Genomic DNA, 18,932 nt, shown 5'->3' on the forward strand with positions numbered 1-18,932 from the left:
CATCATAACTTGGGCCACGTTGAAAAAAAAAAATAAGAAAAAGAAAAAAAAAATCCACCGCCAAGTCATTCCAGGCGTAGAAAGGACTGGAACTGCTGGGGTCATTTTATTTGATTTATTGGAAGTAAAGTGGATCTTTTTTAACATTTTAATAAAGAGAATCTCTTGCACTGGGCTGCAAGTGGCCGCCAGTTCCTAGTGCAATTCCATTCTTTGGAAAAGTGGCATCAGCTGGCGTTGCCCAGCGTGATTTGTGGGGCTGGGCCCCAACAGTCCAAAAAAGCGAACTGGCTGCCTCCTGCGAGGGGCTCGCGCCAGGCGAGGTGCTCGCCCCGTATCTGCCATGCAAAACGAGGGAGCTTTATGAAGGAATCCGTCTTGTAAAGCCATTGGTCCTGGTCATCAGCCTCTACCCAATGCTTTCGTGATGCTGCCGCTGATCTATTTGGGAAGTTGGCTGGCTGGCGAGGCAGAGCCTCTCCTCAAAGCCTGGCTCCCACGGAAAATATGCTCAGTGCAGCCGCGTGCATGAATGAAAACGCCGCCGGGCGCTTCTAGTCGGGCAAAATGCAGCCGACAACTCCGCTCGTCCTTTGCGTTCTCCTGTCCCAGGTAGGGAAGAGGGGGCTGCTGGGCGCGCCCCGCGCCCCGTTTCTGCATTCCGATTGCCTGGCGCGGGCTGGGCGAGGGGGCTTTCGTGGGGTCGGGGGACTCCGGGTGCGGCGACGAAGACAGCTCGGGGGCTCAAAAGGGAGGTCATTCCCAGCCCCTGAAATCCTAGGGCGTTGGGGGGGCGGCGGTGGCAGTCTCCCACTCAGGCTTGTGTGTGTGTGTGTGTGTGTGTGTGTGTGTGTGTGTGTACGTTCAGGAGAGGTGGAGAGAGCTCCGAGTCCTTTTTTTGTGTGTGTGTGTGCAAGCAGGGGCGACATTCTCGCCTACATCAAGTGGGGTAACTTTGATTCGCCTCCTCTGTAGGCTCATGCATTGGCGAGACTCAGTTGGAGGCGACTCCAAGGAGTCGTGGTTTCCCCCAACGCAGCGCCGATCGGGGAAGCGCAGCTCGGGTCCGGACTGCGGGCTGCCGGGCTGGAGAGGCCGGCCTGGTATCTCCGACTTCGCGGGGCGCCCGGGCCCCCTCGCCCGGCAGGGCGGCGCGCAGGAAGGCGCCTCCGGCCAGCCGAACGCCGCAGCCCGGCTGCCGCTGTCGCTCAAAGGCGCTGGCCGCGCCCGCATCGGGGTCCATTCCCTTCCTGACCTCGGGCCCAGAAGGGCCCGAGCTCATCCCTTCGCCCGGGCGCAGGCCCCAGCAAAGCCCCCTCCCTCCCGCTCCCGCTTTGTCTAGCCCCCTGTAACTACCGCCCCGAGCCCCGACTGCCGCTTCTGCGGTGTTCGAGGGCGGGCGCGGAGCGCGGCAAAAGTTCAAGCCTTGCCCACCAGGCTGCAGCTGCCTGTTAACCCTCCGAGCGCTGAGGCGCTAGGGAAGGGCCGGCGACCCGGGAGAGGGGGGTGATGGAGACGTGGTCCTTCTGCAACCGTCTCCGAGATCTCAGGAAGTTTGTGTGCAGGAAAGGAGGCCAGGCTGGAGGTGCTGGTGGCGGCAGGCTCAACCCTGCTCTGGGGCCCGTTTTCTGACAGCACTGTGACCCAGTCCCCCTGGCCTTCCTGGCAGCCTACGGGACATGGCATGTGCTGGCAGCCTACAAGTGGGTGGATGAGATCGGGGCAGGGCCAGGCAGAGAGGAGGGAAGGAGACAGGGAGTGCCCTGGGGTGCTGGGAATGGGTGTCGAGTTCCTGGCCAGGACTGCTGGATGCCAGGGCAAGAGGCACACACATGTGTGAGGGTGTGAGTGGGGTGGAGGGGTGGGGGGTGTGGTGAGGCCCCTGGAGTCCCAGGCAGGGGCTGGCTGGACTGCAGAGATGCAGTGCAGCCTTCTGAGGGGAGACCAGGGAGGCATCCACCTTAGGAAATGGGTCAGTGTCCCAGGAAGCAGTAACCATGGTAATGACTCAGTGTGAGGGGGTGGGGGTGGATGATGGTGCCTGGGGACAGAGTAGGGTGCCTGGCTGGTGAGTCCACCCCCAGCTCATGACTTCATTCTTCCCTGGATCCACAGCCCCCTACTCTTCCCTACTAGGGTTTTGGTCTGATTCTCTTGAGGTCCCTGTAGCTTTAAGTCCTGCCACAAATCCTGTGCCTGTCTGTGAGCCAGTTTTCTAGACTTTCTGAACTCTTCACCATCTCTGAGGAGGCACGTGTGTATATGTGTACGTCTTTGTGTATATATATACATACTAACTTAGGAGGCTGGTTCAGAGCATGTCTCTGATTCAGACAGATCCCTTCTGCCATGTGCTGGTGCTACCACCTGGGCAGCCTGCTTAACCTCTCTGAACTTCCAGATTCTCCATGGTGAAGTAATTCTGTCACCTTCCTAGGATTGCTGGGCGGATTAGATTGCATTCAACAGGATGTCCTTGGTAATGCGTTTAGCAGCAGTCCTAGCACTCTGGGAGCTTTCCGTGTCTGGGAGCCCTTACCACCACCTGACCTAGGACTTGACAGTCCTTTTCTCCATGGACGTGCTTGACTTCAGTTTGGATTCCAGGGTTTGCCCAAAGTTTTGTCTTCCTTTGAGCAAATCAGACCACATGCCAGCACCCAGCAATTCCTGTGCTCTAGGGGCTGACATGATGCCTTTTGCAAAGCAACTGGTGTTTCTCTTCTCCCAGGACCTGACTGGCACAGGTGGCTTCTGAAGGCTGTCGTCTCTCTCAGTTTCTTTAGGATGGAGGAGCAAAGGTTTTACTTCGAATTCAGTTGCCTTCCCTGAGAGGCTTATTTCTCTCTTAGACTGTTATTCATAATCAGAGCAAATGTCCACCTTAGGACAGTGTCTGATATCCTGGTAGCAACAGTACCTTGCAGGGAAATCATTGTGGTGCAAATCAGTTAACCAGCAAGACGTTCAAGTGCAAAGATCTGTGTGACGTAGTGGAAAGGTGTGGAGAGTCTGGGGGCCTTCGAGCCTACAAGCAAAAACAAAACTTTCCCCAGGCAGAGAGAAAACATAAGAAAGGGGAAAAACAATGTAATAAAGCAAATTAGTCACTTGGCCTTAGTGCTGTTCAGGCAAGTATGTGTGTGTTTTTCTACCACCGTTGAAATACACTGGGTCTGGTTTTGGAAGCCATCAATCTCTGTAAGTTTATTGGCTAGGTTGCTGTTTTAGGCATTTTGGAAGAGGGAAGAGGAATTCAAAGCAACAATGGCTGGAAGCTGGCGAGGCAGAGAAGCAGTCACCTCTCTTCTCCCCTGGGGCATTTTGGGAAAGGCAGTCCCAGAAGTGGCCTCTGGAATTTGGCTATGGTAAATAATGAATGCAAAACAAATCAAGAGAGGCGTGAGCTAGAAATTCCACTGCAAAATGTGATTCCTCTACCCCCAGCCCAATTTGGGTGTCACATCTAGCCAAAAGCTCCAACAATGAATGAGTAATCTCCCAAGTATTAGGACTGTAGGGAGTGGTCCAGGTTTGGAGAATAGTCACTTGGGAAGTGACTAAAACTATTCCATGGAATTCTGAGATGTTGATTTAAGATGGGGAGGTTTTTCTTGGAGTCAGAATCTTGACTTCCAGGGTGTTAAATGAGAATCAGTGTCTTCTTACGCGCCTGCAACTTCGTATATTGTATTTTAAGGGCAGAGTTTACTTGCAGAGCCCTTTCACTGGGGAGGAAGGATTGTGAGCATTGCAGAGGATCTCTTGCTCTGAGATGGGTTCAACATGTGATAGCCTGTAAGATTCCAAAAGCACTGGGGAAACAGAGATATAAGTGGTGAAAGGAATTGCAAAGTGGTAGCATTCATGTGTCTGAACAATTTTTTTTAGCAAGTCCTCAAAGAGATTTAATAAACTGCAAGGCTGAATATGTGATCTGAAATTTATGTAACGCGACAGTCTATATTAGAAGCCCCAACAGTCATCTTAGCTAATATCTCCTGCTCTGCCTCCCTCCCTTCTCTCCTTTTCTATCTTTAGCCCGTGTGTTTTCCATTAAATAAAATCTTTTCTTTTCCCCCTAGAAATATCCTCTCTGTGTTACAGCAAAATTGCCCAACAAACCAACGCACGCAGTAACTGCATTACCTAAAAGTACCAGTATTGGGGTGTGAATGTTGAGTCTCGGTCTGAAGTTCACTGTTGAGGTAAAAGTACAGCTGGTTCCTTGAGAATATCTTTCTTTCCCTCCTTCCAAAAGACAGTTGCTTGGGGAGTCCAGTTAATTTCTGTATAGTGGAAGCTAAAGAAAAGGATGAACTATGGATTCAATTCACATCTGAGTGACAACAGCCAACAGTCGTTCATATTTCTGTGTTTGTGTGTGGGCTCATCTCTGTGTTTTGATCTTGTTTTAATACCTGTTGAAAAATTTCTCCAGAAGAGGGCTCCATCCACAGCATTACAAAATTCTAAATCTACGTCTCATATTTTGAGGAATTTCAGTGTAAAAGCTCCATCAAAACCAAACTAAAATGTTCTCCTTATTTTCATTTCTTTTCTACAAGCTCCCCCAATAAGAAGTCCTGTCATTTTGCACAAATTATCTTTCCTTCCTTTTTTCCCTATTGTCATTATTCTGTTCTATTTTACTCTTCAACTATCTATCCCCTCTGAGTATTAGAGCAGGGAACGTTTCGAAGACCCTGGTAGACAATGCAATATGAAATGTGAGGAAGTTCTGAAATTTCCTGTCATTTGACTTTGGTTGAACCTGGTTTTATTCTTTAGGCAGCCAAACGCATGGCAGGCAAAGTTCTGCCTGTGAAAGGAGGTAATCTTCCCCATTAGGTCACTACCCAGAAAAGTGAATCATTAGCCACGTCCACTCACCCTGCAACACCAGTTGAAAAGGAGAGGGAAATATCGGTCTGTCGTCCAATTGCAAATAATCAGTTGAGCAGAATCAATCAGATGACCACCGGTTTTTCCATGTTTCCACTTAGCTGTCAGCAAGGTACCCACATGCCTGGGAGACTCTAACCCTCCTGAAGGATGCTGCCAATACAATTCTCCGCCACTTGTCTCCTGTGTAGCCTCTGAGGACCTCAGGCCTGGCTCCCCATATCTGCACAGACTGTACAAATGATGACTGGCTGGAGCTGTAGGAGCCCCTGCACCTTCACCAGATATGAAGTAGTGGGTTTATTCTAGGGTTAGGGTGGAGAGTGCTTTCTTTCTCTACTGAGAGAAACAGCTAAGGGCAGGCTAGGGAGAAGAAACGACATTTCAAACTTGCAATGCAGACTGAGCCAAGGCTCATGGAGATGAACGGGTCACCTTTTGGCTTAGCAGGTTGAACCTTCAAGATTATCTGCTTGGTGGGACTGAATGCCATTAATCCCAATTCTGTAACTCTTGTTTCCAGGGGGAGGTTGCAGAGTAGAAGCCACAGGCCAAATGTAGCTCATGGATGTATCCTGTTTGGTCCAAATGTTTTGAAAAGTAGGATATTGTATATTTAAAAAACAACAACATGTTTCCTGCATTTCATAAAATGTCAGAAGGTCGGGCAGCCCGAAAACCACATTCCCACAGGGCCACACTTCCCTGGGGCTGAGTCACTGCTGCCCCCTTCAGGACCTGCCTCTGTACGTGGCCACATCCCTGCCACTCCCTCCTACCCACCCATGCCACTGTGCTCATTTAGTTCCCCTCCCTGCCCTTGTAGGCGTTTGCATCAGGAACTTCTGGTTTTGCAAATCTGGGGGCTTGATCAGACTGATGTTGCCTGTTTTTCAGTGATAGGCCATTTGAAAAGGAAGGGACTAGCCCCTTGTTGATCACTCTGTTTGAACTACATGGATGTGAACTTTGTAAGAACATGACCAAGGGCATTCCTCTCTGAGAACGCTATCACCACCAAAAGCGGTTAGGTGACTAGGGCTACCCGGAGCATCGCAACACCCAGGTCACTGTTTCCTGTGGAATCCTTACCCCCAGAGAAGCGACACGCTGCAGGTCTGAGTCAACCCGAGCACTGGTGTGTCGTAAACCATGTTATGCGTCAGCAGCCAAGGGGCTCTGGGACCACTGGACAGAACGCAGGCCCCAGTGCACTGTGCAGAGGGTTTCGCCGAGGGCATCCCTGCCCTGGAAGCACAGTGGCTCCCTGGGCGTCGCCTTCCCGCAGTGCTGCTCACCCGCAGTAAGTGCGTCATCAGATCATCGCAACACCCTATGGTCCTCAGTCCTGCAGGGGACTCCGGGAGCCGGAGCCAACACGCAGAGCGTTTATAACCTCAGGGTAATGTTGGCTCTGTAGCTCTGTTGTCTAGAGTGCTTTTATACGCGGGACATTGTCACCTCTAGTGCCAGCTGCAGTTTCCGTGGTGTTTTTATAACTGTTTTTAGCAGTTAACACCCACCACAGTCTTCATGCGGTGCTAATGCTACAATTAATGTTCTCTGGCTCCATAAATACTAGACTAATCTGTCCACTCATCCCACACCAGCAGGTGAGCCTCAGATAAGTATTGTTTTCAGTAGCTGCAGACCCCAAAGGTCAGGGTAAATATAACTACATACATATACCCAAAAAAAATGAATAAATAAATAAAGGGGATTGTTTTCCTTCTGTCGGTTGCCAGCAGAAGTCAAATTCCTAAAAATTAGCCTTAGCATTAGGCACGTTTTAACATGTCACGTCTCATTTCAAAGGGCCCCAGCGAGTGTCACCCCGTCTGCTACAGAAGCACAAAGCCCCTGTGTCTCCCAGCCGAGCTCGGGCCGGGCTGGGGTGGAGAGAGCAGCTGCTGAGCTGAGCACAGCCCTGCACATGCCTGGGCAGGGCCAGGAAGTGAGCTCAGCCTCTGGGGGAGCCTGGGGACCCCGCGAGGAGCGCGGCAGCCTCCACTCCTGCCTAACAAGGCCTGCAGGCCAAAGCCTCCTTCCTGGGGGTTGGCAGGGAACTGATTTTCCATGTGCCGCGGAAGGTGGTGCCTGTGAATGCCTGAAGCTGGAGCTGCTGAGATAATCACCCTGTCGATCGATCCATGTAGGGTCTGCGGAGAGTTGCAGGACCCCACCCGTGGAACCCACGTCTGACTTAGGCCACACAGGCACGGCCTCCAACTGCTGTAGGCTGCCGGGCACCTGGGATCATCTAACTCAGGGGTTGCACTCTACGGGCCTCTGGGCCGATTCCTGCCTGCAGCCTGTTTTTATAAATAGTTTCATTGGAATGTAGCCAAGCCCACTCATTTATATAATTGTCTGTGGCTGGGCTTATGCTATAACAACAGAGTTGTTACACCATATGGCCCACAAAGACTAAAATATTTACTATTTGGCCCTTTGCAGAAGAAGTTTGCTGACTCCTGCTCTGGCTCAAAATTACAGCCAGAGTGTCCGCAGGGAGGGAGACATTAAAGGTTTATATGAAGAATCATCCCTCCTAAGCCCCAAGCACTCGAGCAACTTGACCTCAGGGACGTTCACTGGGACCAGGTGGATTTGGTAAATACCTGTGATATTCAGGCAGGCCCTACTATGCTCGAGGAACACCTGTTAGTAAGGCTGATTCAGTCTCTGCTCTCTTGGGCCTCAGACCCCAAGGTATTCCCTGGCAGGAATCATTAATGATTCAAAACAGAGACAACTGCTAGAGGGAAGGAAACATGGTTGTGTCAGATCCTGCCAGTCTATGTGTTTCGCTTGACCGTGCCTCATCTTTCCCCTCTACCAAAATACAGGCTCCGTCTCAGCACGTGCTGTCATCTGATTGAATCACTGCTGTGTTCCCAGGGCCTAGAACAGAGCCTGGCAGATAGTAGACCCTCAGTAAACATGGACGAATGAGTGAATATGAGAAAGGCATCAGACCTCGATGAAGAGTCTGGGAGGCTTCCCTGATAGCCTGCTGCTTGGGCCAGAGTTTGGAGGAGCAGCGAGGCTTATGGACACAGGAACACCAGGGTGTGGGTGGTGGGGGAGCTCCGTGCAGGAGGAGACCCCGCAGCCCAGAGAGTGGCGTGGGGAGTGGCTGGGGGTGCCAGACCCACCGGGGCCTCATCAGCCATCTCAAGGATTTGGGTGTTTGTGCTGGAGCAATGGGGAAGTCATTGAAAGCAATGTGGGGAGGGTCCAGCGTGACAAGGCCAGATTTCTATTTTGAAAAAGTAATTTGGCTGCAATGTAGCTGGAGGATGGAACTGGATATGAATTGGAGGAGAAGCCAGTCTAGGCCTGCAATCATGAGAAGAATCCAGGGACTCTTGTTACTCTAGACCCAGGGAGTGACAGTGCGGATGGGAGAAGTAGACAGAATCTCCTCAGAGCATCCAAAAGACATTTAGGGGAGAATTTGCCAGGGCTTGGCATCTGGGTTTGAGACGGCAGGACAAGGGCTAGGGAGGGGTTAAAGATGCAAGCTTGGGTTCTCACTCCTCCACTTGGCAGAGAGCTGGAACCATTTGTCCCAAACAAGGAACCCAGGTGTTTGACATCATAAACGGGGTCTGAGGGTCATCTCCATGGAGATGTGTGAGCCAGGCTGCAGCAATGCTCCTTAGGCGACGCATCCAGGCCCTGGTGACGCTAATGCCTGCAGACCAGTCCATGCTTGCAGCAGGGATGGGCATCACGGGGCCTGGCAGTGCCCTTGCCTAGAGTGACTGATGTGTAGCCTCTGTAATTAACCAATCTCTGAGGCTTTTCATGCAAAAGATATTTGAGAGAAACATTGCCAAGCCCTTTAATCGTTTCTTGAACATTTAATCAGCAGCACTAGAAATATTTCCTACATGAAGCAAATAATGATCTACTACTTTCAGCAATCACATTGCGAATGCTAAGAGGCCTTCGTTTCAGCATAGGATATAGCCTTGGCGATGCTTACGTTTCTTGGTGTAGTAGCAGACTCTTCAGCTGGGTGCCAGGCAGTGGTGTCCTGGTAAAAGTATAACAACTGCTGTCTCAAAAGAAAAGCAGCACAGGTACGTTATCCTCAGAAGGTGAACGATGTACAGTCGTCCACGTGCTAAGTATTTACGGAAGCATTTGGGGAGTTCATAGGTAAACAAGATGGATAAGAACCCTGTTATTGTGGGTCTTGTGGTCTTCCGAGGGCTGCCAATAAGAAACAAGTAATAAATAGCTGAAATAATACGAATTTGGTAATTATTACAACCGGAAACAATGGGAGCTAAACTGGTATTGAAGAGCGAACTACCCTCTCCCCTTTCCTTCCATCTTTCCTCCTTCCCTCTCTCTTCCTCCCATATTTTCTTCTCTCCCCATACTTTTTCATTTCTGGCAAGTGCCAAGAATTCTGCTAATTTGGGGATGCAGAGACAAGTGCTATTACACAGTCCTGGTCCTCAGTAGGGGAAGTTCTGGAGGTGAACCAGGGTCTCTGGTCTCCTGGGACCCAGAGGAGCTGGTGTCTTAGTTTAGGAGCGTCAGGGAGACTTCTGAAGCTTTGAGAATCCAATCTGAATTCTGACCCAGCCTTTTGCGTGCTGTGCGGCCTCTGATCAATTACCCCTTTCTCCCTCCTCTTCTTCTGTTTCCTCCTGTGTCTAAACAAGAATGGAGAATACTAATACCTGCCTATCAGGGTGCTGGTGAGCATTAAATAAATGTATGCTCATGGCTTCATCCCATAATTGCTAATACTGGGAGCTTAAGGAACGCTGGTTGCTTTAACTTTAACACATGGTGCTGCAAGGCACTTTATGGTTTGAAGGTACCGGGGGTGGGGCTTGGTCTTGAGTATCTAACTAACTTACAGGGGAAAAATACTCATGTACTTAAAACTGTACAGACATTGAAAAATAAAAAATTAAGTTTGCTCCCCAGAGAAGGATTTGCCAGTTCTCATACTGTGGCTCCCCAAGGATCATTCTCCTGGGGATTTTATGCCTCATAAAATCATTTGATCTGGTGGGATCATATCTTCCAGATGTTCCTTCCCAGCAGCTGTTCCCAGGAGGCTTTATCAGGACAGTGTGTATGTGGGTATGCTTGTCAACACCATGAGCATATTATTTAAAATAAATCAAAATAACTGTAATAAACTTGCTGTGTAACTTACTGCTAAGTACCAGTTACATGCATTACCTCAAATTCTTATTGCAACCCTTAGGGGCAAGTATTCTTGTCTTCATTTTATATATGATGAAAAGAAGTTCAGAGTGGCTGAGTCATCTGCCTAAGGCTACACAGCCACTAAGAACTGGGACCAGGGGTTGAACCCATGCTTTTCTGATTTCTGTGCATGTCCATTTTCCTCCATATTTCCCTAATGTACAAAAACTTGCTCCCTTGTCCTCTCAAATGATGTAAGAATTCTCTTCTTTCACTCTTTTGTTCTCTGACTCTCCTAGAGTCGAAACAGCTGCCTGCAGCGACTTCAGTTTTGAATTCCCAGTCTCTAAAAGGAGGCCTGGGACCCAGACCTCCTCTCTGGATTACCAGCTACAACCTTCAGAACTGGTTTAGCTCAGGGTTATCTTTATTCTTTATCGCTGAGTCCTTACTTTTGACCAGGGACAAACAACTCACCCACACCTTAAGCTTCCCCCAACAAGAACAGCCATCCGAGTGAGGATCGCCACACAGATGCCAGGACCCAGCCTAGTTGTGGCTTCTCTGTAGGCTAATTCCACTGTGCAGGTTAATTCTCTGGCAGTTTCCTGCCTGCCCCTGAGCCCTGAGGCTGGACGGCATCCCTCTCAGGGAGTGCCGAGGACTTCACTGTCCAAGCCAGTGCCTCCTGAGTGCCACTGTCTGCAACACTGTTTTCTCAGTCTATAGGCAAATGAGAAATATGCAGCCTGTAGCTGTATCCAGACACTCAGATCTATAGGGTTGCAATTGGACTGAATCTAAACTGAAGTTTGTGCCTAGCTCAGTCGCTCAGTCATGTCTGACTCTTTGTGACCCCATGGACTGTAGCCTGCCAGGCTCTTCTATCTATGGGATTTTCCAGGCAAGAATACTGGAGTGGGTTGCCATTTCCTCCTCCAGGGGATCTTCCCGACCCAGGGACTGAACCTGTATCTCCTACATTGGCAGGCGGATTCTTTATCACTGAGCTACCTGGGAATCCAAACTGAGGTTTAGTTGCATTTTATCAGATGAGTTTTCTTATTCCTCTTAATTCAGTATCAGGGCCTTTACCTAGGATAGCCACTAATTCGTTGAACATCTGTTGAGTACCTGTTATGTGGCTGGCACTGCTTCACGTCCTGGAGGTAGAGTAGGGGGCATTCACAGAGCCCCTCTGCCAGGTACACACACTCCCCCTCTGTCCCAGTCCTTGCCACCCACACAACGGTCGTACCTTTCTGCCTCTCTCAGGATGTTTATATCTGCCTCAGTCTAGACAGTTCACACTTGACTGAGTCATTCATTTAACAAATATTTACTGATCAGCGACTGTATCTTAAACATGGTGCTTGACACTGGGTAAGCAGCAGTGATTAAGAAAGACAAGATTGCCTGCCCTCGTGAAGTCTATGTTCTTGTGAGGGAGAAAGAGAATGAAAAGCAAATCTAAGTAAACATGATAATTTTGGAAAATGATAGTGCTATGAAAAAAAATTAAAATGGGCTAGGCAGTTGTTCTGAGCTCACCCACTACTCTCTCTTGGGATGGAAAGTTCATTATTCTGATGCTACGACCTTTCTACTTTTTCAGGTTAAAACGCCCTATGATTTGTGGAATGAAGTTGGTTGATACATAGAGGGCATTTTTGTCCTCAGTGGTAAGGTGCTGTTGGCAAAACTTTGTCCAGTCTATATTTTTAGCTCTTCTTGAAATTTTGCTTTTGGGAATCTAAAACTATGGCAACCAGTGATTTAAACCACAGGCAGGTAATCTCCTTCTATAAAGGGCTATCGAGTAAATATATGGTCTCTCTTGCAACTACTCAGCACTATCAATGCAGCATAAAAGCAATAACAGACAATATGTAAACTGATGGTCAGGCCTGTGTTCCAATAAAACTTTATTTACAAAAGCAGGCAGAGCTGGGTTTGGCCCTCAGGCTGTAGGTTGCTGACCCATTGTCTAGTCTAAACCATTAGCCATCTCACCAGTTGGTCAAATTGGAACAGAGCAGAGCCCAGGGATAGAGACCAGACCTTTTTCTTTGTTCTCTCGTCTCCATGAGAAATGTAGTACTTCTTTAGGACCACATATCACTGTTGATTCTCCTCGACTTAGATCAAGGTAAAGATTTTGGGAGTCAACTATGGAAAGCAATTCTTAGACCAGCTCTAAAATATACAATATTTAAGCGTTTACAGTAATTATCTTGACTAATTCTTAAGGCTTTCTTATCACCCAAAGGTATATTGGTGCTAGGCCCTATATCTTGGATTGAGTTTCCCCAAATAGTAATGGAGACATAGGCTTCGATGACGGGAGCTGATGTGAGAGAGAATTCCAGTTCATAGAAGTGAGAACTGTGAAACAAGAAACAAGGGAAGCCAATTAAAAAGCGTATCTTTGAGCTGGTTATTGTCCTGGGCAACTGAGGCCCACTGCTGCTGAGGGCCCTTGGAAGAGCTGTGTAAAACTCACTTTAGAATGGTCCCTCTGCTGGATAGAAGTCTGTCTTTCATTGGTCAGGGGTGGCCCCTGGTGCCAAAATTCCTGTCTTCCCACTGAGCCTTTGTGACCCTGGGGGCAACCATGATTTTGGAAGAGTTTTTGAGCAGAAAGATGAAGAGGCATGGCAGGTGCTTGGATGGGCAGTGTATGCCCTGGATAGAACATGACTTTGTGAGGGATTCCAGTTGCCACTATTGTGAGTTACAGAAAACTTCCTTAGTAGAGTTAATGATAAAGGAAACAGTTGTGGTGGTTGTTTTTATCAACCCTCCAAATTCAGTTTAGTACCTACCTGCAAATATGCTCTTTCCCACTAGATGGTACCAGTATGCCAAAGCCCTGGAATGCTCCCTTAGGACCTTGTTTTTGGTGTGTAATATTTTCCCATTACTTTTGAATAATTAAGGAATAAGCAAGTTGAGAGTGGAGGAACAGACTATGGGTGTTTGGGAGACAGAAGATGGAAGAAAAGTAGAGGTTGTCTAAATAATTACCCTCATTCATTCATTCACCAACAGATCTTACTGACTACCTTCAAAGCACTCAGATGTCTTCTTGGCACTAGGAATACAGACATGAACAGTGTACACACAGCTCCTGCCCCAGTGAGCTTCCATACTGGTCGGGGGAGGGACAGAAAGAAAGGAACAGGTAGATACACGGTGTGTGCCGGGTGGTGATGAGTGCTCTGGAGAATGACAAGGTGGGCAAAGGGTGGGGCAGGAGAGAGCACCGCCCTTCTCGTGTCTGCCTGTCCCGTCTGCTGGTAGGTGAGAGATCCTTTCCACCTGGTTCCTAAACCCAGTTCTGCCACTCACCAACCCCTTAGGAGTATGTTTATGTGGTTTATTTTCAAAATGATTCTGTGAATTTGTGGAGGGCAGAAGTGGTGCTTTGCAAATTGGCATTGACCAGCTGGAACCTACTGCAGCCTAACACCCGACTCCGCCTGGTACTTGTTGGCTGATTTCGTTTATCTGGAATCACTGTGAATTATTGTTGTCGACACACAATAGAGTCACATTTTACCCAAGGGTTAGATTACACAGTCAAGGTTTAAGGCAAACACAGAGTCTTCATTAACCTTGAGATCTCTTCAGTTGCCCATTAAATTGCAATGTGTTCGGTTTTGTGTATGCAACCCTTACTGTAATCAATATGTAACAATGTATAAATGCATGCAGGGATGTACAGTGTGTAATGAAGGATATATGCATGATATAATTTTACAGAATTTAATTGCAGTATTTAAATTGTTCTTTTTCCTTCTCTTTTTGGTGAAAGACCGGGATTTCTATTAGTTAAATATGCATGTGATAAGACTTTGCATTCATTTAAACTGGTTTCCCAATCATATATTCCCCACCAGGCTGTGTACTGGGGGAGGGCAAGAGCTCTGTTTTTTGTGCTCTGTTCATCTTTGGATTCCCACCACCAGTCACGCGCTTTGGGGCAGAGGAACAGCAGACTAGTCATATTTGTAGTCATGGCCGTAATGGAGGTTGACATCTCAGTAGTGCCTAATGTGAGCTGAGCCCTGTGTGAGTATTTTAGATGTATTGGTTAGCACATTCAACCCTCCAATGACTCTGTGGTATATCTAGTATGATTTTAATTCCATTCTACAGATGGAGAAATTCCAGGGGAACTTGGTAAAGGTCACACAGCTTTTTAGCTCTGAGGCTGAGATTCAGACTTGGGCAATCCTTGACACAAAATGCTACGTGTTATGTGACTCTATGAAATGGAAAGAACTGCCCAGAATAGGCAGATCCATATAAACTGAAAGTAGGTTAGTGGTTGCCTAGGGTCTGGGGGAGGATCCTAACACCATTATGGGGCAGTGCCTGGCAGGACACCTTGTAGGTTAAGAGCTCAGGCCTCGGGGGAAAGTGGAATTACAGTTTGAATCCCAGCTCTGCCGCTGCAGGGCTGTGTGGCCATGGACAAAGTTGCTTAAACCCTCTGTGCTTCAGCTGCCAGGTCTTTGAAATGAAGGCCGTGATATCTATCTGATACGACTGGGATGGGGATTCAGGACAACCCTGTAAAATCCTGGTCTAGCGAACCATGAGACCTTGGAAAATGGAATTGGTTCTTTGAAGAGGTAAATGGACAGGTGTTAGCATGGGTGTTAACCATTTGCCTGTAAGTGTCACAGTCTCAGCCCGAGTTCTCCCGGAAGCAGGTTCCGAGGGAAGAATTTGAACACAGTTAGTTTCATGTGGGAGATGAGCCAGGGAGAACTGTAGCGGGGTGGGGAAGCAAAGCAAGGAAGCGAGGCAGTTACGTGACGTGCCTGTGGCTCAGACAGCTGCTCCTGCAGGTACACGGGGCCTCTGGGAGCCGTTGCGGGCCCCTCAGAGCTATCCCACCTGTGCTCAAATCTAGGTGGGCATTGTTTTGGAACTGTCCCCGCTGGCATCGAGTTTGAGCACTATTGGACCGCTGGCTCCACTAGTGGACTCTTGTTCCAGAGAAAGCCCTTAGTAAAGAGCTGTAGGTTCTTGCAGTGGAAGTTGGGCCCATTAGTGAACAGCCAGAAGGGATATGGCCTTGTCAGTGGGAAGATGTCAGCATGTGCTGCATCAGTATCACAAGGCACAAAAACAGTAAAGCCCAGTAATCTACATCTGAGTCAGTAATCTACATCTGAGAAGTTAAAGAGGTTGAAGAGCTAAATGCTACAGAAAAAGATGTGCAGAAATACTTCTCAGCAAATATGTGTCGGCACAAATTGGAAATAATGACAATAACCAGCGTTCATTGAGTATTTGCCATGTGCGTGGCTCTCCTAAGTGCTTGACAAATAAGCTAAATTTCTAGCAGATGGAAACTGGTTAAGTGACTCAATGGAATATTACACAGGCACTAAAGGGGAAAGTTATGAAGACAGCAATGACATGAAAAATATCACCAAAGTGAGAAATGAATACTGAATAGAATGTGTGTGGAATAGGATTCTTACTAAGCAAAAAGTCTGTATATATGGAAAAGAGTTGTGAAATCTGAAAGGATATTTTTCAAAATGTAACTGTAGCTTTGTTCACATGATGGGTTTCTGAGTGATTTCCTGCCCTCCCCCCTTTTCAGTTTATAAGTCTCCATTGATGTGTGTATATTACATTTATAATGAAAAACACAATAAACTTGAAAAGTGAAAGAAGAAAAAATGGAATAAATAGATACTAGAGAGTCAGTGGAGATTTTGAAGACGGGAGTAACGTAGTGAAAAATAATATTTTAGGAAAATTAATGTGGGGGTGGTGTGAAAGATGGATTGGGTCCAGAAAAACCCAAGGCAGGTCCAGCTTGTGAGCTAATGAAGGTCAAAAGAAGTGTGGAAGAGAAAGGACCAGACTTAGAGGCTTGCTGGTGAATGGACTGGTGGGGAAGAAAGAAAAAGCATGCCAGAAACGATCTCAGGACTTAAAGGTTGATTGGGGGAAAGCTAGCAATGAGACAATTAGTATGTGTTGAGTACCTCTTTGAGCCAGGTTTCCTTATATCTGCTGTCTCATTTAAACCTAACAACAATCCTGTAAACCATGTTTTAAATATTTGTTTTATAGGTGAGGTAATAGATGGTCAGAAAAGTAAATGACTTGTCCAAGTTTACAGAGAATCTGAACTCAGATAAGTGTTAAATGAACTGGGCAGATTTGGACAGATAGATGAATGGCTGATGGACAAATGGATTGGTAACCATGTGAGGGGGAAGAAATACAGAGTATCACAATGTCAAAGTAGGAAAGAGGGAATTTTAAGGAGGAACTTGCAGACATCTTAGAAGGTGAAGAGAGAAGGGATGGGGAAAGTATTAGATTCTGCAGGAAGAAGGAATGGCCACTGCAGTCAAGAAAGAGGAAGTCAGCTTAGCTGCATTGGCAGGGGTGAGGACGCTGTAGGGGGGAACCTATGAAATGACTGGTCAGACTATGTACAAACTTAAAGACAGGCACAAGTCTAAGGGACAGATGAAACGTTAGAAAGGAGGCGGGATGTCAGAGAGCAAAGGGAAGGAGCGGGGAAGTGAAGGAGAGAGAGAAAAAGGAAAAGCACTTACTGGTTAAGAATGAGGGCACCAGGCTGCCTGGGCTTGACTCTCAGCTCCCACTGCCTTGGGCAAATCCTGTTCATAACTCTTTGTCCGAGTCTCCTCATTTGGTAAATGGGGAGGATAGTGATAGCTCCATCCCAGGGGCTTCTTAGGGGCTTCCCAGGTGGCGGTGGTGGTGAGGAATCTGCCTGCCAGTGCAGGTAGACACAAGAGATGAGGGTTCGATTCCTTGGTTTGGTAAGATCCCTTAGAGAAGGATATGGCAACCCGCTCCAGTATTCTTGCCTAGAAAATTCAACACAACACCTGGTACAGTGTATATTCAAAGTGGGCAGAGATCATGGTGTTTCTGTTTTTTCTGGCCGCAGCTCATGGCATGTGGGATTTTAATTCTCCGACAAGGGACTGAACCTGTGCTCTCTGCAGTGGACTTGCAGAGTCTTAATCACTGGACCACGAGGGATGTTTAGGGATCTTGTGTCTTAATCATCACAATAAATGCCATCACTTAGGAAGCAGTCCCAGGCTACAGATCAAGAAACTGAAGCTTAGTCACTGAATGTGTCCTAAGAACATACACCTGGAAGCCCAACCACACGCTGCTGGGGACAGCAAGTGGTCAGCTCTCCCATCTTTCAGTAGAAAACATTTTGTCTAACACCCTATGCACAGCTTTATTAGATGGAGATTAACCTGCAATTTGCAGGAAATGAGATGCATTAGGTTTCACTTTTTTTTTTTCTTTTTGACCAAAGAGTTAATAAACAGAGGCTGCTCATTAAAGCAAAGTTCAGAGGAGTTTGGAAGGCACTGGAGAATAGCTGAGGGAGCCAAGTAATGAAGCACTTGGAAGATTCAGAGGGGGTAGATGAAGATCCATCAGACCCCAGCAAGCGTTGTGAACTCAGCGCCCTTTCTCCATTCTGGAAAGTTTTATGCTCTTATAATTGATGCTTGGAGAAGTCTGCACTCTGCAGACTCGGCATGAGGAATCCTAAAAGCCTTATTAACCCAGCCACTTAGCCTTCCTGAGTGTAACCCCTACCCTGGCTATTTCGGTTCAGGATTATCTGAGCCCCCAAATGTTCCGCCGGTGGGATGGAGTTCAACTCAGCGCCGCTCCCTGGTCACTCTGCTTCCAAATCTCCCTGTCTCTCTAGGGCTGGCTGCTGGCAAGCCTGCTCGCTCCTGCCCTTGGTGATCCGGGAACTTGCCAAGGAAGCATTCTCTCCGAGGCTGAGTCGCCAGAGAAATTGCACACCTGGGATTGATTTTGCTCAGGGTAGAAATCAGTCTGTACATGGGGCAATAGAGGCACTGTCCCAGGCTCCAGTCTGCAGGAGAACCAGTTCAGGCTGGTTGGAGGTCCAGGGGTGCAGGGCGGCAAGCAGCTTAAGTCCAAAAGTTAAAAAAGTAAACAGATAAACAAGTGAAATTGAGGGGTGTGTTTTGCCAGGCTGGAATGGGCTTTCTCTTTCTGTGTTAAGAGGGCTTATCTGGTGCTGCAGGTCTCTACCTGGTGCATGGTTTTTTGGGGGGGGTCTGGGGGTGGAGTCGGAGAGAGCACCCCTCATTAGACACATCCCCTGCTGGCAGGTGGGGCCCCGGGGTGATGCGATTAGCTTGACGCAGTCTCCCCAAGGGCAGAACTTTAATTTGCTTCCGTGGTAAGGCTAAGAACCATCATCATCATTTGTGCTCTAACAATTATTATTTAATTAAATGACACCCTAGTGATTACTTCAGTTAAAAAGTAACATTTATGGAACATCATCTCTGTCTCAGGCACTCGACTAAGCGTTTACACACGGAATGTCTGGTTCAAGTCCCTGAATGCCGGAGTTCCTATGATTCTTCTCACCTTGTAGATGAGGAGTTCACCGTCTGTGGGGCTTGCTCACCCAGAGTGTCTTCCTTCATCTCTGCTCCACCCTCAGGACCCTGCAGGTGAGGCTTGCTGTAAGGAGCCTGAGCCCCAGAGACCTTTCTTCTTCAGCAAATAATTGGCAGCATCAGGACTCGAATCTGGTCCTCCTGACTCTTCGTTGTTGCAGCTACGTTGGGAGGGAGAGGTGGTGTTTGTTCACTAGATTCCTTCTCTCCAGCCCAGAGGAAAGTTTACTGTGCACTGTTTCAGTTCTCAGTCAGGAGGGTGTGGCTTTCCCACTTCACAGATGAGAAGACTGAGGCTCAGAGAGGGGAAGCCTTTGGAAGAAAGCCATTCTGCAAGTCATGGGGAGTAGAGCTGGG

General features: G+C 48.0%; 1 protein-coding gene across 1 annotated transcript in view; it reads left to right on the forward strand.

The window, feature by feature from the left end:
- Window positions 1–439: 439 nt before the first annotated feature.
- CDH13 (cadherin 13) overlaps window positions 440–18,932 on the forward strand; it is a 992,246-nt gene continuing 973,753 nt past the window's right edge. The window contains exon 1 of the mRNA XM_061138277.1: window positions 440–612. Coding sequence (XP_060994260.1) covers window positions 568–612 — 45 coding nt within the window. The 5' untranslated portion in view covers window positions 440–567. The remainder of the gene's footprint in view (window positions 613–18,932) is intronic.

The sequence above is a fragment of the Dama dama genome, chromosome 4 (genome assembly GCF_033118175.1).
Source record: "Dama dama isolate Ldn47 chromosome 4, ASM3311817v1, whole genome shotgun sequence".
NCBI classification, from domain to species: Eukaryota; Metazoa; Chordata; class Mammalia; order Artiodactyla; family Cervidae; genus Dama; species Dama dama.